Raw genomic sequence first — 27223 nt, 5'->3', positions numbered from 1 at the left:
GCTCTGCTTTCCTCGACATCACTTACCCACTGTTTGAGGCAGGAAGTAGCAGATGGAAATGAAAAGCAGGGAGAAAATGAAAAAGACAAAGCATTATACTGAAGGAAAAAACAAAGACTGCTATTGAAGAACCGTAGCTGAGATAAAAAATGTATTGCTAGAATAATGTGTTGCCGTATGTATCGAATCCTTGAATCGATTGTGGACAGAGGTGGAAGAGAGCGAAAGAAAGCGAGAAAAATGAATCAAAAGAGATGAGAATGTGTGTGTGTGTGTGTGTGTGTGTGTTTGTGTCTGTGTGTGTCTGTGTGTGTGTGCGTGTGTGTGTGTGTGTGTGTGTGTGTGTGTGTGTGTGTGTGCGCGTGTGTGTGTGCGCTCGTGCGTGCGTCTGTATAGTTCCCAACCAGAAAAGAGAACCAAAGAGAACAGGAGGAGGGAGTTAAAGGTCATCAGGTACTATGATTATACTAGCAGGAAGGTTTTTTTCAAAAAGGTTTTCAAAACTGTTTACCAACAGTTAATTAAGTGTGCCTGGTTTTCAGGTGGGTGGTGATCCAATTGAACTGAAGCCACACCCACAGCTGTTGTACTATGATAATGGGGGAGGGGTTAAAGGAGGGTATGATATTGTGATAACATGGTGTATTTCTATTGGACCTTTTCAAGGTTCAAGGTTGTCTTTATTCGTCTGGAGAAATGTGTCTTGGAGAGAGTCACATAGCTGCATACAAATAACATACAAATTCACATAAGAAAAAGAAAAACACCATGAAACACAACAACATAATAAAAAACTGACACTAGTCAATAAAGTGCATTCGGCAATCTCTAATTGAGCATTTTGATTGACTGAGGAAGAAACCAAAAATACACAGGGAAGACATAATTCACTTCATAGGCACATACAAAACAGAAAAAGTACAAAAATCACTGCACTCCATCTTTAACAGATTCTGGCAAAATTAAATAATAGGACAATTGCAAGTAGAAGCCAGATACCAGATAATACCTCACCACAATCGGTCCGACACCCTACCCCAAAAACTAACCCGTTACCCTACCCCTATACCGCAAGCGCGACGCAACGCATGCCGGACCAACACATGTCAGGATGGATGAGGATGAGTTTTAACCAGCAACGCTGACACCCTACCCCAAACCCTAACCGGACCAACGCACTTGGAAGCGTACGGAAGCGAGCGGCAGCGGATTGTCGCCTTCCCCGGCAGATGCCGCACCTCCCCCTGGAAGCACCGCCGCGGCTGTTATCGGCATTTTGCGGTGTCTGAACCGGTGGTCGGACACTGCCGAGGAACGGAACAACAGTGGAGTGTCATAATCCCCCCTACCTTCCCCGGCAGGTGCTGCCCCCCCTCCCCCCCGGCAGCTCCATGGCTGTTATCGGCAGTTGCAGCGTCAGGAGCGGCGGACGCCGAACGTAGCGACACCGCCGCAAAACGGAGCGGAGTGACATAATCCCCCCCAACCTTCCCCGGCAGCTGCCGCCCCTCCCCCCAGCAGCGCCGAATCTGATTGCCGCTGCCGAAGAATGCACTCGCTCCTTCTGGGATTAATCATTATGGACTACATCACTATACCTCGTCAACAGTACGTCAGACTGCAGGACAGTGTGTCAGATGTGCTGGTGAGAACCACGGTTCTCCGCGAGGAAACGTGCTGTTCAGACTTTCCCTCTTCACCCTCTACACCCCTAACTTCCACTTAAGCGTATCTGCCACCTACAGAAGTTCACGACAGAGAGAGCTCTGGCGGAGAACATTGTGGCGCTACAGCAATCACCTCCAGCCTCAACCTTGGAAAGAACAAGGAGCTGGTGGTGGACTATCGGTGGATGATCGAGGCCCCCCAACACCCATCACCTTCTGGGTATAGGTAGTGGACTGTACTGTACATCTACTGTACAATACAACTTCTTATAGGAGTACACATGAACAAAAACCGGACTAGGAAGACAACACTGAGGCCCTTCTAGACTAGTCTAGAGAAAGGCAACAGAGCAAAGCTGTTCAACGTGTGCAACAGGCTGCTGCAGATGTTCTACCATTCTGTACTGTCCTCTGCTTTGCCATGGCAATATCAACAGAAGGGATATGCCAATAAATAAACGTAACAAATTGGTGACCTGGACAGTCTGGAAGTGGTTACAGAGGGGAGGATGAAGCAGACTAAGCTGGATGCTTTCCTAGAGAACCCCTACCATGCCCTCTATGATGAGCTATAGCAAGCAGGGATGAGAAGTAGTGAGATAATTCAGCCACAGCACAGACTCTCAGCACTCTCCCTCCCGAGCACACCACAAAGTGAATTTGTCCGACAGTCCTTTGTGCCAGTGGCTCCACAAGATGAAATATTCAAGATTCAAGATTAAATAATTTAATACCCTCTCTGATGAATCATTGATTGGGATTTGTCTTGGTGTGTGCGTGCAGTAAACAAAATACATACAAAAGTGTCTGTGTATATATATATATATATATATATATATATATATATATATATATATATATATATATATATATATATATATATACACTATATATATATATATATATATATATATACACATACTAGAAGCTGACATGCCTGTGGCGCACTCATGTCCATCGCCACGCGTCTATGTCGCAGTGCGATCTGAGTGAGACAGACACAAAGCGTAAATTTTGAACGATCACAGACAGCGATGTGTCTTTGGCCACTTATCGTGTTTTTTTCCGTGGCACGTTGTGTGGGCGCTCTTTAATCGGTCCATTGGCGTAAACAGCACTATACAGTACTCCACACATGTCACGGTCTATAGCTTGGCCAACTGAACTGTGCACAAAGCTGCGTGCAGGCACAAAGATGCCTGTGCTCACAAACATGCAGAGGTAAAGTCAGTGACGTATCACGGCCACAAAGCCTATGACTTGGCCTACCGAACCACACACAAAGCTGTGCGTGCACAAAGTGTGCTCTTCTCAATTGCCTCTAGAGAGTGGGTTGACGGACGATGGTCCACGTCACAAATTTAACATGTTGTCAGGGGTCTGCCATGACAATAGTCACACCAGGGGCCACCCCAATGTCAGGGGCCCCGAGAGCCACAGGTATACTGCTACTCCAATCTGCACCAAACTTGACACAAACACCATTCATAGGTCTGCCAAAAGGTACACTTTTGCTCCAATCCATACCAAACTTGACCCAAACACGGTTCAGGGGTGTGCCATGACAATAGTCACAACAGGGGCCACGTTAGAATCCAGGGACCACAGGCACAGTGTCCAATCTGAACCAAATCACAAACACTGTTACAGTAAGTGGTCAGCCATGACAATAGCCATACCAGGGTCCACAATCAGGGTCCCCTGGCGGCCTCAGGCACACTATACTAAAGCTAAAATGAAGCTATCCTTTCTCTAGAAAGCGCCATCTTCTGTTCCCATCTAGATCACTGGATAATCAGCAAAGACCTCCGAACACCGCACGTTTTATCCAAACCATGGAGAGTTGCGTAGATTTATTTATTTATTTATTCAGCTTTTTAGTCAGCCTGTATAATGGGAGGTGAACGGCAGCGCGGTTGCGCAATCCGGTCTAGGATCACTAAAGAGGGAAAGGCCAAGCCAAAAATAAATAAAAAATCAGCGATCCGGTTTGATATCAATAATAAAGCTTATCAGACGGAACGTTACGCCAGAGGCAGTTGACGGTTGGATTCCAACTAGCAGAACCTTCCATCAGAAGCAGTTAATTTGTTAAATCGCACACATATGTGGCATTACAGCAGTGTTACTGATGGATAAAATTGATATGTTGTTTACATGTCATGTCAAGCTGGACAATCTTCCATATCATCCTTAACTTTGGCCCATCCCGTGTTCCATCTTAGCTCATTCATATTTTGTCATCTTGCTCTTTTTTATCATTTTACTCCTAACCTACTGCCTGTTTACACAGGGTTGTTCATCTTAATCCCATTATGTCAGGTCACCATGCACATGACCTATTTTATTATTTTATCATATTTATATTATGGATTTCCTGACGCCAGGTTCAGATTTACTGTCTCTATTAACTTTCCCCAGTCAGTAAACTCGCAATATTGAGAGGCCTGCTTTGATGTTTAGCCTACATGCACTTGGCCTTCGCCAGTAGATAACAGCTCTTGGAAGGAGACAGCTGGAGTTTTGGTAGGGAAAGAGAGTCAACAGCTTCATGACCTCTCGGCGTGAAGCGCCATCCATGTGCTGCATGGACCAATCGGATCGACTCCCACGTGGGTGCGGACGCTCCTCCCATCACAATAGACAGACAACATTGCGTCATTTTGACTATAATTGTCTTACTCACGGCCAGAAGGGGAGTTTCGGATCCATCTTGGGACAATTTGAATACTCTAAATTATATTGAATTGTACTATCTGAATATGCAAATACATATTTCTCTGTAAATTGAATCTAACTACAACATTGTTATAAACCTTAAACTCTTCTCGGAAGTTTCTTCCGTCTCCAAATTACTTGTTAAGGTCTTTCTATTTTCTATGGTTCAAGTATAGCTGTCTTGGTAAATTCAGGATTTAAAGGGCAATTCACAAATTTTTTAAGGTAAAGAAAGCACTACATTTGGGTCTCCCTGCTGGGCTATCGAAGTTATTATCATACAGTCCTTTCTAATTAGCATTATTAAATAGGTATCAATTTATACCTAACAGTTACAGCACTGTCTTAACGTTTCAAATGGTCAAACGCGGTGACCATTGATCTGATCAGTGCAATGTATAAGCTGAATTCTTGAGTCGTTTCAGAAAGAACAATCATACATTTTTGCACAATATGGCTTACACTGTGTCAGTAGTAGACATTCCATTTAAAGGACCACTTCACCACTTTTCAACTTCACCTTCATAAAATTGGTGCTCTGTTACGGCTCACTCCTCCTCACCTTCACATGCAAGCACTGCTTAGCCACTCCTCCCTCACTGACTACTCCATGGCTCTACGAAGAAGTACAACGACATGCACATCCAACCCATACTTAGGCAGGTGCCGAGCGGTGAGTAGTATACACAGGTAAAGAAATGAAGATACTCGCACACTGTGGGTGAATAAGTGCCTTTATTTGCACAAAAAAGTTGACTGTGATGTTGCGAGTGTAATGCTCTTCCTTTTTGTGCAAATAAAGGCACTTCACTAGCATCGGAGCCCACAGTGTGCGAGTATCTTCATCTCTTTACCTGTGTATACTCCATGGCTCTACTCAGCACACCTGCTCTCTGCACCTGTCTTCCATCCTACAATCAAGCACTGCCTCTACAAAAGCCCAGTCTGCCCTTCATTCCACGCCAGAGCTTCACCTGTCTTCACCTTGTTAAACTCAGTTTCAGTGCTAGTTACATTTAGCTTTACACAGCTATTTACCAAGCTGTTCAACTCCAGTTGGAGCTCCTGCCTTTGTTGTTTTTTCCTGTGGTGGTTATTTTTTCTGAAGACTGATTCTGCCTCCCCAGTGCTTTGGATTCCCACGCTGAGTGAGTGTGTCAGGAATAGAAAGCCTGCTGTTTCTATTAGCTTGGATTTCCCAACGATGACGTCACTGGTGGACGGGTTTCAGAACTGCCCACAGCCCTTGCTATACGAGACACAGACTGAGTAGAAAGAAATGGTACTATTTTTGTGAGGACCAAGTGGTGAAGTGGTCCTTTAAGAGAGGAATAAATGGTGGTCCCCAGGAAGTTGAAGCTTTCTACTTTCTCTGCGCCTTAATCATTAATAACCAACAGCTGAAAATCATCATTGTTTATGCGTAACTTCACAACCATCTCAGATTTTGGAGATGTTTGGGGTTAAGTTGTTATATGGAAACACCACCACCACCGGTGAGAAGACTTAAGCTCTGTAAGCTGTTCCATCGCTACATGGGATCAGACAACACATTTGGTGTCATCCACAAAAGATCTTAACAGGCAGAATGTGAGAAACACGATACAGTATACAATGAATGCAGAAGAGGCGACAGAACGCAACCCTGGGGAACGCATGTCACCATTGGTCAGCACCATCCCTAGCCAGTGTGTGCAACAGAGCGTGAAAAAGGATGAGACCCTCAAAGCTTGACCCGACATGAGAACTTACACTGACCTACACTATGTGTTAACTGTTCTTTTGGGATTACTGACTCCTGCTTGACTCTGGCACTGTCTATTCTTTTGGATTATAACATGGCTTTGACTTTGCTACAGAACCTTGACAGATAACTATAACTTTTGAGAGACTGGCTTGTATTAATTGCGACCACACACACACACACACACACACACACACACACACACACACACACACACACACACACACACACACACACACACACACACACACACACACACACACACACACACACACACACACAATGGTTGATACTTAGAATGTTTAACCCTATCAGTTATTACATTGGACAGTCATATCACAGGATAGTTTCCGATGTCAAAGACGACACAAGGACCAACTCATAGTTCATGTTACAGTAATATCAATATATCTGACTATCTACAGTATCTTGTGTTTCTAAACCACCCGGCTGGGGTGCAGCTATCAGCTATCATCGTTCATGGTGAAAAGGGACCTAGATTTAATGATAAAGGTGCTACAGTAACTGCACACATATATTGACGGTTGCCTACAGTCGGCAACTATACTGTATGATGGCATATCTTCACTGGTGCACTTTGAATATTTGTATTCTGGCTCAGCAGCACACAGCCCTACCGAGCATCAGAAATCCTTGGCAAGATGAAGCTTGTGTGGAACCTGCCGCACTACTTCAATAAAAGAGTTTCACTAGCGTAAAGCTGATTCATAAAATATCAACGTATCCATCAGGTATGTTTTGCAATAAAAGCTAAACTTCAGTACCTCTCAAAACAAACTGATCAGGTTACTACAAAACTTCACAGCAGGCTGCAGCACTATCTCTCTCTCTGTTTCTGGCGCCCCCTACTGGTACTAATAAGTCATATACTCGTGCTCATGTGTTGTTCACATGGGTGAACAACACATAGGTAGGCATGGACATTGCTGGTTGTAGGAGTGGTTGCACCACTCAAAAACTACTACAATAATGTGAGAGACACACACAGACATGACAACAGAGGGAGCCAGAGGGAGCTCCACTGATTTATTTCAACCCAAATTCACCACAAACATGGGATTAATTTTTTTCTACTGTTATGCCATCGAAAAGTGTGACTGTGCCCTCCTTCAAAACCGTCATTATAAAGAGCATCTGTTTTCTGTACATTTTATTGCTACTACAGGTGATGATTTATTGTAGGTCATGTGTTAAAATGTCTTGATAGGACCACAATGGAAACAAGTCCTACCACAGTACTATTTGTAAACTGTTAATATTATTAATTATTATTATTATTATTATTATTATTATTACTTAATAATAAGTATTCGATCAATCAATCAATCAAATTGCATTTATCCTCTCTCTCTCTCTCTCTCTCTCTCTCTCTCTCCAAACTCTGAAAAGAATACACAATAAAATCCTCATCATAGTCTTGTTAAAGTAACTTGTGTAGAAAGGAACCAAATGGACCCGTAAAGGTTTGTTTAACCTGGTCATTAAGAATATAATATAAGTTTCCATTTCCAGGGAGCGAAACATGGACCACTGAGCTGAAAGGCATTCAGAGAATCCACTAGGCTACACCAGTAGTAGAGCACACACATCCATGAATGTGTCATGGCTGTAGATATTGCAAACGGTGCTTACTGAATTTAAGCGCATTAGGCCAATTTTTTTTTCTCCTTTATTTACCCAGGGTAGTAGCTGCAGAGCACAAGTGCTCATTTTCAGCAACGCCCTGCACATAGAAACACACAGACAGACACACACATTAAAACCTTGGAGCTGACCAGTACAACCACAGTCTTATACTGTTGGCCACTAAGCAGCTGGAGCAGTTGGGGGTTCCGTGCCTTGCTCAAGGGCACTTCAATCAAACCGGCAACCTTTCGGCAACAAGGGCGCTCCTCTAACCCTTAGGCCACCGCTGTCCCAAATGGTCCCAATATGTTATTTTCTATATTGATTCCTATTTTGTTAAGTTTGTTTACTCCTGTTTTTCCTATATAGTCTGAAGACGCACATCTTCAGACTCCATCACAGTTCTAGCACTTATCCCTCCTTGCATCCCCTCTCGACACCTTTGTAGATGCAAGTTTACTATACATATAGCGTGGACTGGTCACTTGTTCGTACTTGTTTTGTTAGACTTGTTTTCTCTAAATAAATGAAAGGAGAGATGAACACTTACTCGGGTCAGACAGGATGGAGTCTGTCTTGGGTAGGAACTGATCACAGCGGATTCCCTGGTAGCCTTCTCGACACCTAGTGGGGAGAGAGAGAGAGAGAGAGAGAGAGAGAGAGAGAGAGGAGTATTAGGACACTAATTATTGTTGGTTCTCAGTTAATTATTTATTTTTCTGCACCATTGTATCACCCCACCCTTGATTCCTCCATTTTTATATTCATTGTCTCTACAATTGGCCTTAGGCTTGACAACTTTTTATGTTAGTAGTTGTGGTGGGTGTGTCTACTTGATTGTGTGCGTGCGCGCGTGTGTGTGTGTGTGTGTGTGCTCACGTGCGTGCGTGCATGAGTGAGTATACAGGAGTAGGGTAACATTATGGTGGTGTCTAGCTCTCAATCTAGAGTTCATTTGAAATCATTGAGAAAACAAGATTAGTTGCCAATACATGTAGGGAAACTGTTTAACAGAGAACTGGTGGTGAAAGTGGTGCAGCTGAGGGGGGTGAAGATTATTCAATTGTTTGGCATGAAATATTGGGAGCTACTGTACTGTATAGTCTCAAAGTATATCTGGTGAATGGGCGCGAGTAGACTATTCTTTCTTAGGAGGCTCATGGTCCTCCGGGGTGTGTAACAAGATGCTGCAGTCTGTAATGGCTAGTGTCCTCTTATTTGCTACTGCCTGCTGCAGGGGTTACATTAATGCTGGGGACACAAGCAACCTGAGCAGGCTGGTCAGGATGGCTGGCTCTGTCATTGGGGCTGCCGTGGACATGGGGGCGGAGGTGGCGGAGGTGCTTAAACCATTCTGACCTGAGATCAGTTTCGAAAAATGTTTTCTACATCCTGACAGTTTTCATTCTGACCTGAGATCAGATTCTAAAAAATGTCTATGTCAGTCGCTCTTCGATTTAAAAAAAAAATAGCAGACCTACAAGCTCGTAGCGCGCCACTCGGTGGCAACAGTTAATGGCAACAGTTAATGGCAAAGTGTTCACAGGTTTGTAATGGGAAGCACTGATGGGCTGATGAGGGAGTTGGAGACAGGTGAGTAAAAGGGACTGCCAGTAGGAAGGGGGAGTGGGAGTGGCTGACAGGGAGACATGGTCTGACTCTGTACTCTGTAGAGTAGACCATGACATATACTATTGTTCATTATTGATGGTGTTTCTTTTTGTGTGATGCCTTTACCTTGCTGTAACATCATCACGTCTCCAACCTTGTAACTGTATCTATCATTCATAACTGCTGTGCTGCCTCTGCTGACTGAATTCAGGATCAATAAAGGTCTTGTCTTATCTGAACGGTTTGGGTATAGACCGATTCCGTAGCGGGTCTCATGGTCGCAGCCTACGTATTTCCTGTAGGCGGACTCGACGTAGCTGCGGGGTTTAAACCCTCACCAGGCGCACCTCTTCCACTACAGTGAACGGCAGAGTGACTGATCTTAGTTTGCCTCAAACTTTACTCCTTTACCTGCTTTTTTACTAACACTAACATTACAAAGATGCCCAGAACATCGAGATGAACCTGTGTAGTTTATGGCTGCTCCAACAGTAGTGGCAACATAAAAAATAAAATAAAAACGGAATGTCTAATATCCACCGCGGTGGCGGAGACCAGAGCCATTGAGTAATGGTTGAGACGAAGCAGTGAAAGATACATAACGCCAGTCTTACCCAATACCAAATATTTCTGTTTTATTAACACAAGGCTGCTGTACTTTATACCTCATACTTTAAATGCTTAGTATGAGGTATAAAATACAGCAGCCTTGTGTTCATAAAACAGAAAGATTGGGTATTGGGTAAGACTGAAATTATGTATCTTTCAGGACCTTTCACTGCTTTGTCTCAACCATTACTCAATGGCTCTGTTCTCAGCCACCACGGTGGATATTTTGACATTCCGTATTTATTTATTTTTTATATTGCCACTACTGTTGGAGCAGCCATAAACTACACAGGTTCATCTCGATGTTCTGGACATCTTTGTAATGTTAGTGTTAGTAAAAAAGCAGGTAAAAGAGTAAAGTTTGAGGCAAACTAACATCAGTCACTCTGTCGTTCACTGTAGTGGAAGAGATGCGCCTGGTGAGGGTTTAAACCCCACAGCTACGTCGAGTCCGCCTACAAGAAATACGTAGGCTGCGACCATGAAACCGCTACGGAATCGGTCTATACAAAAGGTACTGTGGGTGCATTTGTAGGATTGGACTATTGTATTTGTATATACTGTAGTGTGATAGACTGTATGAGGCAGTAAGTTGAGTTTTTAAAGAGCAGGAGCTGGAGTCAAGTGGTTAGATGAGGTGGCTACTGGCTAGTATTGCAAATGTATACAGTAAATGACATACAGTGTTAAACTGTATTATAGAGTAAAACGGTAAGCCTGATGATGTATGGTCCTCACTGTTGAGCTTGTTGGCAAGTTATCTAATTGAATCGTTGATCCGGAATCCTGCCATATATGTTTTAGGGATTATTACATTCACAAACAGTTCATTCTCATAAATGACCAGTGTTGCCACCAATGCTATTGGTTATTATAGGAAGTTATCACCTCTAGAAAGTTCGGAGGTCAATCATAGCCTCTGATCCTTTTCTATTTCACTTTACTGCTCAGTGTTTCCCTTCTGTCCCTATTTGGGAAAAAGGTATGTCGACAGTAAAGGTTAATAACATCTTCAGTACAAGTAGCTGCTCCCTAATCATATTTGTTCCCACTCTTTCTGTTATGTCGCACTCCGATAATTTCCCCCCCTCCTTTGTAACGACTCATTTGCTCTCTAAGCTCTCTCCTGATTGCCAGACCCTGCGGAGGGGCAGTTTATAATAGCGGATATGGTTAACTGTGGTTAGACTGTGTGCCTGTCTGTCTGACTGACAATCACTCCCTCGCCCAGTCAGTGATGTTTCCTCTTTTCGCTTTCCCAGCAAACTCAACACAGCAACATATAGCCTATAATCCTCTCCCATTATCTCACAGCCAGCGACGTGCAGGCAGTTCATATTGGGTGAGCTCATTCAAATCAAATGGCCCATCAAGTAACTGGACAGAAAGTTGGCACGCTTTAAAGGGCTCATTTAGTCCGATTTGTTTTCCCATTGATGTCAGTAAAATGTTTAACTAGTCCCCATTTCCTGCCCTGTTGCCTCCATAAATCTATATTATTTAACTCACCCTCTCTCGCTCTGTTTGTTTGACAGGGCGGAATACAAAACAGCCGCTCAACCTCATGCATGCAGAGGACCTTTTCTTGCAGCAAAACAGCAAGAAGTTGAAAGTATTTTAAGCCTTTGCAATGCCATGGCAACTCACGAGGATTAGATAACACTACTTTTATATATGACTGCGTCGACTCCCCTCACGCTGCATAGTCCTGCAGCACGACTTGTTTGATATCTCTTGTTTTGTCTCACCGGCACAAAAGACTATTATGGATGGACACACTAGAAACTGTGTTTCTTAGATTAGCTATTTAAGTATTTATGATAGTGGAATCTGCATTTGTTTATGTGTAAAAAAAAATTGAATACCTACAGGTCTATAATAACAGTGAATGGAAATATTACTTTCTGGTTACTCAAACCAAAGAGCATATAGAGAAGTTGAGACACAACAGCTGGAGATGATTGACAGTATTCAACATTCTACCAAAGTTCAACAACTTTTCTCTGACCTACATCTCTCTCTTTTGTAGAATCTGTGGATTCACAGTCACACACGCACACGCACACACGCACGTATGCGCACGGCTGCCAAAGTGCAGGATCGAGCCATGTTGTTCAGAGGCTTATACATAACAGCATGGCAAATGTGGTGCTGTGCAGAAGGACAATGAACGCATGGGTCATTTTGGTCTGTATTCATTTTAAATAATTAAATGAGTCAGATGTTGAATGGAACCATGGTGTGCTGTTGAAACAAACAAAAATAAAAACAGCTCTCTCTCTCTTGGGAAGAAACGCAAGCGGCAGATCGAGACAGACAGTGGGAGTCATAAGTGAAAAGTACATCAGCTATGGTAATTGTCTATGTGCCACGCATACAATTATGTGCACGCACGCACGCACACACGCACACACACACACACACGCACACACACCAGCTTAATTTGCTCGGGGTGAGGGCTGGGGCTGATAACAGAGCATCTGACAAATCAGTGCAAGTAAAAAATATCGCCACAGGCTGAACTGTCACCGCAAGTGACCTCGCTGCTGAACTGACTGTCAAACACGGCCAGAACTCCATCGCCAAGTTTCGGCAGATGGTACAATTCTCGGCTTGGAGTGTATCCTGGTTCAGGGATCCAAAAACACAGAGTGGAAAACATCAACATTCGACAGTTCACACAGACTGTGAGGGCTGATGTTCACACAGACTGTGAGGGCCCTCTCTTAAGGATAAACCTAGGGCTAGGCAACGATGAATGCTTCTCTTCATAATTCTCTCTCTCTCTCTCTCTCTCTCTCTCTCTCTCTCCCCCTCATCAGCATGCATATCTGCACCTTCCAAAGAAACTTGTCGGGATGTTAAAATGCTTTTTGTGGCTTGTCAAGACCTTGGGCAATATATTATATTCTCTAGAGAAATACAAATAAAGACATTACCAGCCTGACACACTGCTGCTTTTTCTAATTCACTGTTGTCAACCGACAAGCACATATACTTATAACCAGCACAGTATCTTATTAAACGATACACTATACTATAATCAGTAGGTGCCACCGTAGCACTAATGCAGTTTCAGGCATCAAATTAAGTATTATTTTAGCTACAGTGATGTCACCCAAGTATGTGTGAAATAGGGGAAGGGAATCAACATCAAGTGAGTGTGTTGGATGTGAAAACAAAGGTCCTTCTTGCGTGGATTTGGCTCCTTTTTGTGGCCTGTGAGCTTCTGTATGTCCCATCTTAAGTTTTCATAGGATGGTGGTTGTTGCAAATCCCTGCACTATGAAACTTAAACATTGTACTAGGAGAGAACAATATATTACTCATTCGTATAGTGATATGTGTATTAGTCACCTCTGTGTTGTTTGCACCAATGGCCAACTTGGCCCCCCAAAAAATAAAGAATAGCAATATACAGCCTATAGTGTTACTCAGGCTTCTGAATGGTCACAGTGGTGTTGCTATACAGGTGTTGACTTGTAGGTTGAATAATGTACGATGTTAAGGCTCATACATAGTCTGGATTTACGGTGGTGGGGTCACCACCGAACTACAACATGACGTCACGATGCGCGGTGAAGAGCAAACCACCGCCACCGCTCAAGCCCTTCTCTCTGTTCTCTCTTCTCTCACCACCACTCAACATTATTTCAGCTCCGGTGGTCAGCTCACCACCGAAAATCCAGACTATGAATTTAGTCTATGCATGTGTGGGGTAGGGATAACAAATAGAATTTTGAATAATAGAAAATGAGATTGCGGTAATGTAGTGTCTTATTAGTATGACTGCTAATCATACAGCATTCGTTCTCAAAGTGGGGTCTGACATCCGTGTGTGGGTCTCAGGGGATCCCGAGCAATATGAGGTTAAGCACTTATGCCCTATTTTATATTCCGGCCATTGACACATCTTATTAAACCCTTTCAAATGGTTGTCTGCGGCAATGTGTGTCCCCTTGACATTAAGATGTTTGAGAACTGTTGTCATACAGCATGCAGGGATGAATCATAGTGTATTCTAGAGAGGGACCATTTGCTTATACCTTATACTTCCTCTTTTTAATACCTGTCAAAATAAAACTATATAAAAACAGAAATTCCTCCTTAATCAGCAACCTCCCACCGGCCGCAGTGTGGTGCAGTAGCCTATGCTAACAGTTCATCTTAAGCAGAGTCCATTTGCAGCTCGCCCAGACTCACTGGCACTGTGTCTTCCTGGGAGGAGGCAGCCTCGTTGTGTAGGTGAAGAGGATTATTAAAAGAATGAGTGGTAAGATGGTGACAGTGCATGGCTGTACGTCACAGCCATTAGGGAGGAGTGTGTACAACACAGATTCATGCCGAACCCATACACACATGCACTGTACATGCACACAAAGACCCCCCCCCCCTTCCTGTAGCGTACTGTATGTGCATTCTAAAGGCCAAATCACATTCCGCTTCTGAGGTCTGCAGGATTTAGATTTCGTCCCACACAGGTGTACCAGATTTTGTGTAATTTACGCATGGGCAATTACACTGATAAAAATAGACGTTTAGTGAAGTGTCACTACCTGCTGTGTTATTATGTGACAATAAAGGACTTGAACTTTGAAGTGAAGTTCATTGGCAGGTGTGTTAAATAGTATAAAAAGCAGAATAGAAACCTGAATAAAAGCGTTTCTGAAAGAAATAACAGGTAGCCTATGCACAGAAATACACAAAAATGACATAAGTTAACATAGAGTTTGGGTAATATCCAAAGCATATACTGTTTGTTAGCCATGGCTCTTTTCTGTATTTGATATTCCTTATTTTCTGTCTGTCTGTGCATGTGTAATTTCCTGTGCAACCACTAGATTTGAATATTTGACCGTAATGTAGGGGGCAAGTGATGCTTGAAGGTAACGTGATTCACAGAGACTTCAGTGTACATTAAATTTAATCAGATATAATGATAATATCTGATTCAATCTGATTCTTTTAACTTCTAAGTCCTAACTCTCTTACTTAGTGTATCACAAGCAGTCTGTTCTGCTGCAAATCGTGTTTGCTGCTAACTTCCAGGAAACTTCATTGCTTCAAAAAAAAGTGAGTTGTGAATGAAATTAATACACAGAGAAATGTCCTATTAAAAAATGCAACGTATAGTATAATATACTATCAGGCATGCAATACACATTGGATCCCTAGGACAGGTATACTCGTCCTATAAATTAATTACGCTGGGACAGGGAGCAGGCACGTCTTAAGACGTTTGATATTACGTATACCCAAGTAATATACCCAAGCACCACCACTTTTGTCCACCAGACTCAATGTGTTGACATGATTCACCGCAACATGTCACTAACACTAAGCAATGTGTTGTGAGACATTTTATTCTTTAATATTGTTTTAATTGAAAATAGAACTTAAGTGGTTAAACCCTAATTTACAATTGAAGAACTGACAGTCTATTAAAGAACTGAAACCATTATTTCAAAGCATGTGTGTTTTCTTTTGTCAGAGCAAACAATAGCCCCTTCACTAAAATAACCTTGACCTGCATTGTGTAATGCTTCTGTAGGAGTAGAGATTTGTAGTGGTGGTTTGCAAAATATAATAAATGGATGAGAGGGAGTCAGAGGGTGTATGGGAGCTGTATTCTGCCTAATTAGCACCATGCCATTAATTAACAAGAACAGGGATGTGTGCATGCGTGCTTGCGTGTGTGCGTGCGTGCTGTGTAGACATCCGAGTAGGAGATAAAACAAGCTGCCTCAAGCTGCTTAAATTCTGTAAGGAAAAGTGAAACACACACATGGACACGTGCATGCGAATGGCGAACACACGAGCGAGTGCGATGGAAGGAGACTTGTCGTCTCCTTCTAAATAGTCAAGTTGCCCAACAGAAGTTCAACAGTTCAAGGTGTGAGGCGAGAAACGTTTCTCTGTTGTCTGTCAATGTTGTTGCTATACTACGCAGCAGTGGTAGAAAGTAGTAAGTACATTGACTCAAGTATACAATCTTTACGTTTGCTTTACTTGAGTACCTGTCTGTTTTCCTGTGCTTTAGACTTCTACTATACATCTCAGAGGCAAATTTTGTATGTTTTACAATTATTATTTAAAAGCTTTAGTTGATGGTTACTTTTCAGATTTGGAATATAATAACAAAATACACCAATTAAGGCCTATTTTATAGTTTGTATATTTAAAAGAAATTGCAGACCTACAAGCTCACAGTGCTTCGGCATTGTGACCTATCGTGAGCTTGCAGATCTGCATTTATTTTTTAAGATTTAGGAATTTTGAAAAAGTTTTTAAAACACCTGAGAAATACTATTCTGCGATTCCGCATAATGAGTACTTTTACTTTTAGTACTTCAAGTATCTTTTGAGGCCAATACTTTCGCCCTGTAAATGGAATTCCATCACTGCTGTGCAGTAAAGGTTACACCCGACTTACATTAAAGGTTGAACTTCAACAATATTACCCTGGGGGGTAAATAACATTATTTCTCTTCAGAAATTCACGGGCAAGAGTAAAATAATCAAAACTAGAAACATACAATTATTATTTTCAATAATTGAACCAAAGCAAATCTCATCTCAATCTGCTCACACTGCGTTAACTCTGAGTCAGCTTTCCCCACAATCACAGAGAAGACCTGAGGGACTCCGCTCAACCATATATACAGTATATAATAGGGGTTTGAGTGGTTAGCTGAGTCATCCTGTGCCTCTAGCCTCACTTGAACTTTGGACCACAACACGCAGGAAACCACGCACACACGCACACACACACACACACACACACACACACACACACACACACACACACACACACACACACACACACACACACACACACACACACACACCAATAAAATAAAGTCCAATAAAGAAAGTATATCACAGTCCATTGGTCAAACTGTGTGACAGTGCTGCTTCTATACAACAAACACCACAGCACCGTTCATTTCACCGCGGCGAGATTGTTTCCAGGGGAAAAGTGGCCGACACACACAACCTAAACTGGCCAATAGAGGATGAGGAAATGACTTGGCCAGAGATCTTGTTTCTGTGTTTGTGCTGTGTGTGAACTGACATCACCTAGCTGCCCAACCAGGGAGGGTGCAAAAAACAAAAACCCATTCCCCTGCCATGTACCTTTGCAATGCAATGGAGCACTGTGTTGCTAACTCCTCTCCTCTGTCATGCCACATTGTGTCTACTCTCCATAGGTGGTGCACCTCTTTCCCCTCCTATAGCGGTGCTTTGGGTTGACTTCCACTAACTTAGAACATTAACATTGTCACCTGAGATCTGATTCTAAAAATGTCTAATACATCCTGACAGTTTTCTGAAAAAGCTATGTTTCTATGTCAGTCGATTTTTCAAAAATAGCAGACCTACAAGCTCGTAGCGCGCCACTCTGTGGCACGCTATGAGCTTGTAGATCAATTTTCAATAGCTAAAGCATAACATAAACATAAAGAGAGAACGCACCTATTCCTCACACCGAGCTATATTCTTTCCGCATCCAAATACAGTACGTCCCCAATATTAAAAAAGAAAGTTAATTACCATACACTGTACCCTCCTGCGTCACGTGAATTCACACATATCTCTCCCGCAGACCCGGACTGCAGGCTGCAATCGCTGCAGGGTGGGCGTTTTGCAGAAACCAAAATGTGGAAGACCCAATCAGCGTCTGTCAATCACAGGGCCATGAGGACAGACGCTGAATGGTTTCTACAAAACGCCCACCAGCTCTCTATTTAAACACAGAGACTGTCACTGCATAAATAACATAACCAAAAAATTGACCCCGAAGCATCATTACGGGATGGATCCGCACGGGTCCATTTGTTTTGGAGTTTGCCGTTAAATCAACAACAAGAAGATGCGATACACTCTCTCATCATGCATCGCTAAATGGGATAAGCCTACTTAATGAGTATTTGGAGTGGTTTGTGTACTGTGGTTTCCTATGGAATAATTGTATTTAACAAATCAAATCCTAGTGTAATCCAATCGGCTTGCTAGGCTGCTAGTGCTGCTCCAAGGCTTGATTGGTCACACCTTGCCACATCTACTACATAAAATTGACAAGTCCTACTTCAAAGAGGGCTGAAGATGATTATACTTCTATATACTTACAGTATACAGTATATCATTCAGCTTACCTTCATTTAAAAAACTAAATTGGAATTATAAAGTCGTGTTGTTGAGCTTCAAAGATGAAGTCAGTACTCCTCCCACCCCACCTGCTTATACCATTATGTTGCATTTGTGTGTACACGCTTGCAAATGTGCATAATACAGCCTCCAAAATACAGTGCATAATGTTATTTGGAAAAAGTAAATTTTCATAGTTTCATGATCATGAACACTCTGGATGTTATTGTGTGCGTGTGTGTGTGTGTGTGTGTGTGCGCGTGCGTGCGTGCGTGCGTGCGTGTGTGTGTGCGTGCCACAGCCAAGTATGGTAGAAATTAGGGCTGTCACGATTCGCCTAGTCCACGATTCAATTCAATTTTCGATTTGAAGCTCACGATTCGATTCGATGTTCGATTCGCTATCACGATTCGCCTAGTCCACGATTCAATTACATTTTCGATTTGAAGCTCACGATTTGCTTCGATTTTTTCAATCTATTTTTTTAAAACCTCCTTTTTCAGCATTGACGGATATATAATTAATAATTATAATTTAGGCCAATATCTTGATTTGTAAAGAAAAACACTTGTTTCCCAATATAAAGTCACTTTTATTTTCTATAAATAACAAATCAGAATGAGAATAATAAAAGGTTTAACAACTTTGGGTTTTATGCCCTAACATTTTTTTTAAATGTTTCTTTAAGATTAGATGACTTGTAACATTCTTGTTAAGCTCTAAGTAAGTAAAATAAAGGGGAAAAAAGACAAATAGTAGGCCTAAATACAAAGTTCAACCAAACAATTACGTTATTTGGCTGTTACAAATTATTCTAGCCTACTTTGTAGAATGTTCACATTGTTTGAACAGGTAAGACTATGAGAGCTCTAACAAAGTGTGAATACTAGTTAGTGCAATTTGATCTGCATGGCTCAGCCCTTCAGTGATTTGTGCCCTCACTTTATCATACATGCCAGGCAACACACGTGTGGTCATATGCGACCTGCATGGCATTTTGTAACGTGGTTCTGCAACTCTCATTAAATATTGAAAGCCAGCGTTTTCCACCATTGAAAGTGGTCGCATCATCGCATGTCTGCAGCTATGCAGACCGCAACTCCATGCGTTAATTGTTTAGCACGGGGCGAATTAGCTGAGAGCTTTTCTCTATAAGAATCTAGAATAGTTGGCTGTGTTGTTGTCTTTGTACCATTGAAGAATATGGGATTCCATAATTATACTTCTTCCTTGTGTGATTGACATGCTATTCTGTCCTTCTGCAGTATACCTATTTTTGGTGATTTAAAGCATCTAGGGTGTCGGCCGTCCCAGGGTGAGATATCCTGGAGCTGCCGGTGGCTAGCCTATCTGTATGACAAAAGAGTTTGTTGACCTGAAAGAACAGACTGGCTGATCAAAGACTGTGCCACTAATAATATGCAACAAATGTCGACACCCACGCCAATGTAGAGTGCTTAAAAGGTAGACCAAATGTACAATGAGTTGTCAGTCAGGGGCGCGAGCCTATGGGAGACGTCAGCCACTTTGCTCATGGCTGGCGTGAGCTTATGCTTTGTTTCACTGCTGTGCTGTAGCCTACTTCGTTGAAATAAACATCTTGGAACAACTTCATCTCGTCTGTCTGCCGTGCACATCACTCCTCTGTATGGTATGAAAATATACTTCAGATGGTGCCTTGAAACCGGTCATGGTGGTGTGTTTTTTCACGTCAGATGAGACAGATCCAGTGGCTTTTTTCCCGTCTAATTCGGTGGAGGGGAGTTTTTGTGTACGGCGACGAAGAAGTTCCAGCGGACCCGACCGTGATCTCGTCTACGCGGCGGGGATGATGACGAAGACCACCGCGAGGAGTGTTGCGCAACGGGGACCGATGCCAGCCGCCGGACGGTGCGGGCTGCGGAGCGGTCGATGGAGCGGCAACGGCCACAACGGTGGCCTTGATCATCACGTCGGCGCGGGGACGGCAATCACGGGCGGCGAGCTGTGAGACGCAGCACGGAGCAGCAGTGGCCGGTTGGCTGACCTAAGCTGAGGGCCTTCACAGAAAGGAGTCTGTGCATGACGATGTTTGCTTTTCTCTTCATATTCCCATCTCTGATGTTTCAGAGTTGGGAGGGGGGAGAGATGATGATGATGATGAGGACAGCGAAAAACAGCAGTGTACTTTTTCTCAACTTGATCGGTGCAGCTGAGCAAACTTTCAAGGTAGCTAGAAAGGGCAGCATACAGAAGAAGTTTCCTTTGTTCGTACAGAGAAAAGATGGACTTTCCTTCTCTCTGTTTAACAAATTGTGCGTCGCGTTTGTTTTCAACATGAAATAATATAGGCCTCATGTTGGTATGTGTTTGTCGTATAATTAGATAAGTTGAGTCATATAGCCTAATTATGAGTCAATGAGGTATTTTCCTATAGATATGAAGAGATATGTGTTATTATGGTTAAACTCTGGCGCATCAATGGATTCTTTCGAGTATCACCAGGTGATCTGTCAGGGTAACGTCCGAGGAAGTGACTTAACTGATATTGTATTGACATTGGGTAGCAGAGTTTAGTAGTAAAACATGTAGGTTATTGCATATCGAAAAAGTGCTCTTGTAACAATAGGAGCTGAAAGCGGCATGTCTTGTTTAAATGTCAGTTAACTGTACTAATCATTTTTCCATTTTTCATATATGTATGGATGTCTGTTTGAAAACCATTTTTGGGAAGTTCTGTACTGTAATGCTGTTATTTTTGGTTTCTTGAATGTATTGTCCAGCTTAGGGTCAAGGGGGGTCTAAGATAATTATGGTTCCATATTTTTAGGTGACCATCTGTGATGGTCAAGGGGGGATATGAAGAATATGGGATTCCATAATTATACTTCTTCCTTGTGTGATTGACATGCTATTCTGTCCTTCTGCAGTATACCTATTTTTGGTGATTTAAAGCATCTAGGGTGTCGGCCGTCCCAGGGTGAGATATCCTGGAGCTGCCGGTGGCTAGCCTATCTGTATGACAAAAGAGTTTGTTGACCTGAAAGAACAGACTGGCTGATCAAAGACTGTGCCACTAATAATATGCAACAAATGTCGACACCCACGCCAATGTAGAGTGCTTAAAAGGTAGACCAAATGTACAATGAGTTGTCAGTCAGGGGCGCGAGCCTATGGGAGACGTCAGCCACTTTGCTCATGGCTGGCGTGAGCTTATGCTTTGTTTCACTGCTGTGCTGTAGCCTACTTCGTTGAAATAAACATCTTGGAACAACTTCATCTCGTCTGTCTGCCGTGCACATCACTCCTCTGTATGGTATGAAAATATACTTCACCATCTTTGGACAGATCGATTTCTTTGTGATGTCTGCTAAGATGCTGGCCCATATTTGACGCGTTGCCTTTGGCACTCGTTTGGAGCATAAACGACAAACTGAAACCGTTTTGTCAACGATGCGTCGTGTGCCATCATAACTCACTGGGAAGCCAAAATATTTCCAAACTTCTTTCCGTGTGTCATCGTCGTCGCTGTCTACAACAGCACTGGCCATGGTAAAACACAACAGCGGTCTCGTTCTCTCACTTCTGTGTGTTTATTGTCATCCGTGTATCATATCTACAAGCTCCAAGTGTTGCATGACAGCGCTTTGTGAGCTTGCAGATGAACCCTTTTTGTGTGCGGCGTGCGCCAGCCAGGTCCTCACAAGTATAGTACTATAAAACACCTCGGCGCAACAAGTCCTCAGCGCAACAAAAAAGTTGATATTTAAATCGTGTTATTCTCGGTCAATTTTCAACCGATTGTTCTAATTCCGGTACGTAGGCCTACAGTTTATAATGAAATCATGTGTTTGTCCGATGCTTCCCCATGCTCAATCAGAACATGTAGTGGTTACACCTGTGTGTTGATACGCTCCCTCTTACAATTAAATCAAAATGCACTGCATGCAATGTTTATTGTTTACCATACTAAAAAAAGATGACTGCATGGAACTGTATGTAACCAAATGATGGCCAGGTGCTGACCGGTGCAAAAAGCCGTGGCCGGTGTGCAAAGAAATAACTGATCTACAAGCTCACAATGTGTCGAGCCTCGGTGCGTTATGAGCTTGTAGGTCTTGTACAATATTGATGTGTGTGTGTGTGTGTGTGTGTGTGTGTGTGTGTGTGTGTGTGTGAGACTGACTGTGTGTGTGTGTGTGTGTGGCAAGGCTCCGATACAGCTTTTCGTCTCTTTTTTTTCTCCCCCAGCGGAAGCATGCATGCGCGGAATGGCCCGGCCGCTCGCGGAAGTAAAAACATAAAACATCGCGATTCGGTGCGTCATTTCGATACACTGAATCGAACGTCAATTTCGATTCAATTTCGATTCGTATCGAGAATCGTGACAGCCTTAGTAGAAATCTACAGGCCCACACATGGTTGCCAGTGTTGTTGAATATACAGGAACAAGATGCTGTACACTAGTATGTACACTAATTTACATGAGGAACCCTGACCTCCCAGTCTCAGGGCGGTGGACATATACTTACACCACGAGGCCACTGAGCTGGTAGGTCGATCCTCAGTACCACAATGAAGTATTACTACAAAGTCAAAAGTCAAAGTCATATGATTTGTCACACACGTTACCGCAGTGACATTTGTTCTCCGCATTTGACCCCCATCTCTTGGAGCGGTGAGCCGCAGCCAAGGAGCGGTGAGCTGCAGCCGTGCCGCGCTCGGGAATCATTTGATTAGTAGATTTGACCCCCCCAATCCAACCCTTTGATGCTGAGTGCCAAGCAGGAAGGCATTGGGTCACATTTTTACAGTCTTTGGTATGACCCAGACGGGGATCGAACCCCGACCTCCCAGTTTCAGGGCGGACACTCTAACCACAAGGCCACTGTCTGGTCACAAGGCCACTGTCTGGTCAGTGCACCCACAGGTAATACTTAGAAATCCCAAACAAAGGAGCAACTTGGACACTCAGGCATGAAGGAAGCATGAGTTCAAGTCCGTTGCTCTCCCCATGTCCCCCATATATGGGGACTAGGTTGGCGGAGGGTGTGTAGAGCCCAGGATCACATTAGATAATTGACACAGGGGACAAAAATGCGTTACAAAATTGTGGGATAAAAAAAAAGAAAATCCCAAACTGAATAGAGCATGAAACTTTAGTAACACTTAAGGTTGATATACTGTATACTTGGTTGTTGGTGTGTAACTAAGTACTGTATAATGGGGCTTTTAGACCTCTATAGTTTGAGGTGCACTAGAGAGACAACCACTCAGCACAGTGTTTTTCTCAGACGCTAATGAAATCTCCTGTCAGCTCTGAGATTTCCTAATACTGCGAGTAAAAAAAAAACGATCACCATGGATGTGGGGTTCCTTATTTGGGTGTCAGCAATAATATTCTGCCGACAGCAGGTGTGACAAATGATACCAAGAATATTGCATCCTTCTTATTTGGAGAATCACCTAGATTGGGGTTAGCCAGGGCACATAACCCCAAAATAAAATGGTGATATAAAATGCAATAAAAGCCAGTGGTGGGTTTTTCCCTTTAGGCCTGCCTTTGCAGTACTTTGGCACCAGCTGTACCGGTATTGCTGCCGTGTGCCAAACTTGCAACCTGTGAAGCCCAAGACTTGACTACAGCCCAAAAAACTGTAATCAAATTAGATTTTTCAACAGTAACTTGTTCAACTCGAACATGTCTAGTCAGCTCCTTTCAAACTCCATCAAAACCACTCACATCTGTCCAAGATGATATTAGGGACTTTAAGCAACGACGGCTGTGGCAGTCCGCTCCGGCAACCGGAAATGGATCAGTGCTCGATAGATAAACCTGCTTGCCGATGGTTGCAGCCCTTTCTACTACGGCAGAACCTACACTACGACGCCATTATCATCATTTGAAATTAGCTGCCATGCAGTACCGATTGCTCCAGCACATTCCTCTTTCCACTGATGATCATGTCCAGCGCATGTAAGAATTAAGCAATATCGGCAAGTTAGCTGACGCGTGACGGGGTGTAAAAAAAAAAGAGAAAAAGATAATGTGTTTATTATAATGTTAGACACGTGCTGCATAGACGGCATAGACTTCCGCCTATAGGGCTGTACGCCTGCAGTATGCAGCATTCCACATGACATTAAGTGCCTCAAAGTACGCAATGCTGCAAATATTGTATGCTATAGGAAACCTGCAGGTCAGGACATACGCATCTCCTGTGTTCAACGGTGCTCATATTCATCTCTATTTATTTTTCCTCTGCTCACAGTGTTTTGCAATGCCAGTTCCATGCAGCCACTGGGCCTGCCTTATAATTACGTTTAAATAAAACATGACTCCCAACCAATTCGCACACATGTTGTGTGGTGTTTGAAGGTATATGCCACAGGCCCCATACTCAATTTCACCCAGAGAGTCCTTTAAAAACCCACCTCCAGAAGTTCAATTATTAATGGCCCTGCTGGGACAACACTGTACTGTAGGTGAACCCAAAAATACAAAAGGCCATACAGTACACCACCTTTCCATCCTGGTATACTTTTTCACTTGGAGGTTTGCCCCCATCCTACTGTATCTATTTGTCTACTTTCCGCTCACCCACTGGGGGGCGCTAGTGAGCGTATCATGGAGTAGACACGTTTCTGTGTAGCTCTGTCAATTCCTCACTAAACTAAGTTAAAAAATATGCACTTGCCTCTTCCAAACAAAGAGAAGCAGACCAACAAAGGGAAAACCCAGAAGAATCCTCAAATTAACCTCCAGTCCAACTATTTCTACCGGCGGAGATTCAGAAGACGACACTGCTAACCAGTTAGCCGCGTGTGCTAGCCCCAACAAGATGGATCCAGAACCGACCCTTTCCACCATCCTGACGGCTATCAAGACGCTGGAAGGGGACATAAACACACGTTTCAACACCCTGGACCCTAAACTAAACCATGTTCCTCTCACCCACCCTCCCATGTGACATTCTTTTTGAGTCTTCTAGCAAGCTGCATTTTATATTTTGCAGGTCAGAGGAAGTGAGGAGGGGCGACGCACCATTTTAAAAATATATTCACATTGAAGCCAAATTAAAGGAAAACATCTTGCAATTTCCAGTGGGTGACGAGAGCACTAAAGCTTTATTTTCCCAAAACAGTCCCTCTCTTGGGGATGGAGAGTATAAGTGACTTTCATTCAAGCAGGCACTTTGTGAAGTTGGCACTTCGGAAAACAGTTCCATCTGCAAATCCTTTCTTACTGTGGCTGTAGCCTACATAAAGCCTGGTTTATACTGCACCTTATACTACACCTAAAATAGGTGATCTACAAGCTAACAATCTGTTGTGCAGCAACACACTGTGAGTTTGTAGATCAGCTATTTTTGGTGTGTGACACAGCATTCAACAGATTATACAGTGAATCAGGCATAAGGGGCAAGACTGGTCTGTATGCGTGCGTGAGTGTGCATGTTTGTTTGTTTGAGAGAGCCTATTTCACCCCTGCAATAACCCGGCCAATGCATTGTCAGCTCAATAAACGGGATGAGCGCAACCAAGTACCGCTGCAAATCCTAAACCTTGATGAGATACCTACAGATATTGGTGTAGTATAGGCTTGTTGGAGGTAGGAATGACAGGAAGGACACACTATCATCTCAGCACTCTTCAGCACAACACTACCATACTTCGATACTAGCAGATCAGTGCACCGCATGATGTAAAGTACACCCCAGCTGTTTCAAGCAGCCATCTAGCAATGGATGGAGAATACATATTAAGCTTGAGATAAAGTTGACTCTCTCTCTCTCTCTCTCTCTCTCTCTCTCTCTCTCTCAAACACTATCGTTAGTCTTCATCTTTGTGCTTAATAATTCCCTGCGAGTCACTTTAATTAGATGGTTTGCTCTTTCCATCATTGATTCAATTAGTTCTTATCTCCTTCAAGGAGATGCAAGTTGAACTCTCATGCCAAAGACATTTTCTGCTGCCCTCTTCTGTAATGCACTCCAATGCTGCCGTCGATGTGAATAAATAATGTAAACAATTTTGTTTTTGTAATTAAATGCTCCTCTGTGTCTCTATTGTCATTACCATATTCCAATATTAAAATTGCTTTGTGGGTGGACGTCATAAACATGGCCAAATCTCATGGGCATAAAGGAAAGGACAAACACACGCATGCACACACGCACGCACGCACGCGGGGACGCACGCACGCAGATCTATTAACAATTAGGACAGTCCTGGTTTGCATACAGTACCCATGAAGTTTACATGCTTCAAAGCCAAGTGGAGCTGGGGCTGGCACAGGTGGAGGCCCTTAAGGCCACCCCAAGGTGTAAGGTGGCCCTTACACCTTTGTCTGTTTGGAGGTAGTCAATTATTGCGAACGCAGTGATTGCGAACGCACTGAGCACTAACTATGAGACCCTGCAGATCGTGTCTGTCTGTCTGTCTGTGTGTGTGTGTCTGTCCCGCTGTGACACCACCCGCCCGCCATCAGAGGGCGCAGCTGTAGCACACACACACACACACACACACAGTAGGGCGCAGCTGTAGCACACACACACACACATAGTAGAAAACTTAAAAAAATTACTAACTAAAAAGAAAAAAAAAGTACGTAATTTATTGTCTCCACCAGGCCGAAGGCATGGGGGGGAGAGTATGTTTTGCACTCCGTCCGTCCGTGTGCCCGTCCGTCCGTGTGTGTGTGTGTCCGTGAGCAGCTAATCTCCGGCACCGTTAACCCGGTCGATGCCAAATTTTGCACACACACTCCCTGGATGCCAACGATGAACCTCTGCCCCAAAATTTCCAGAACGGCCTGTTATAGCGCCACCAGGAGGCCGCTTTGTGCAAAACAAGTTTTTGCACAGTACACCTACATATTTTGTCCAAACATCGCGCAAATTGGTACACAGTCTCTCTAGAGCCATTCAACGAAACGGGTCTTTCAGATTTCTCAGACTCCATCCTGATTGGTTAAGATTGGCTTCCAAAGTTCACAGGAGTGCTCAGTTTCAAACAAAATGCTGCAAATCATGAACACATCGCGTGATTTCCGTGAAATTGTGCACGCACATTCCCACTGGCCCAGGAAGAAATGCCA

General features: G+C 43.3%; 1 protein-coding gene across 1 annotated transcript in view; it reads right to left on the bottom strand.

Annotated features, from left to right (window-relative positions):
- nrg3a (neuregulin 3a) overlaps window positions 1-27223 on the bottom strand; it is a gene marked incomplete at both ends in the record, with an annotated part of 501581 nt that overhangs the window by 63195 nt on the left and 411163 nt on the right. The window contains one exon of the mRNA XM_083775014.1: window positions 8327-8400. Within this exon, the coding sequence (XP_083631140.1) occupies window positions 8327-8400 (74 nt within the window). The remainder of the gene's footprint in view (window positions 1-8326; window positions 8401-27223) is intronic.

Source organism: Protomyctophum parallelum (genome assembly GCF_964188405.1).
Source record: "Protomyctophum parallelum genome assembly, chromosome: 10".
NCBI lineage: Eukaryota > Metazoa > Chordata > Actinopteri > Myctophiformes > Myctophidae > Protomyctophum > Protomyctophum parallelum.
Note: the sequence above shows the minus strand (reverse complement) of the source record. Positions and strands in the feature narration are given on the sequence as shown.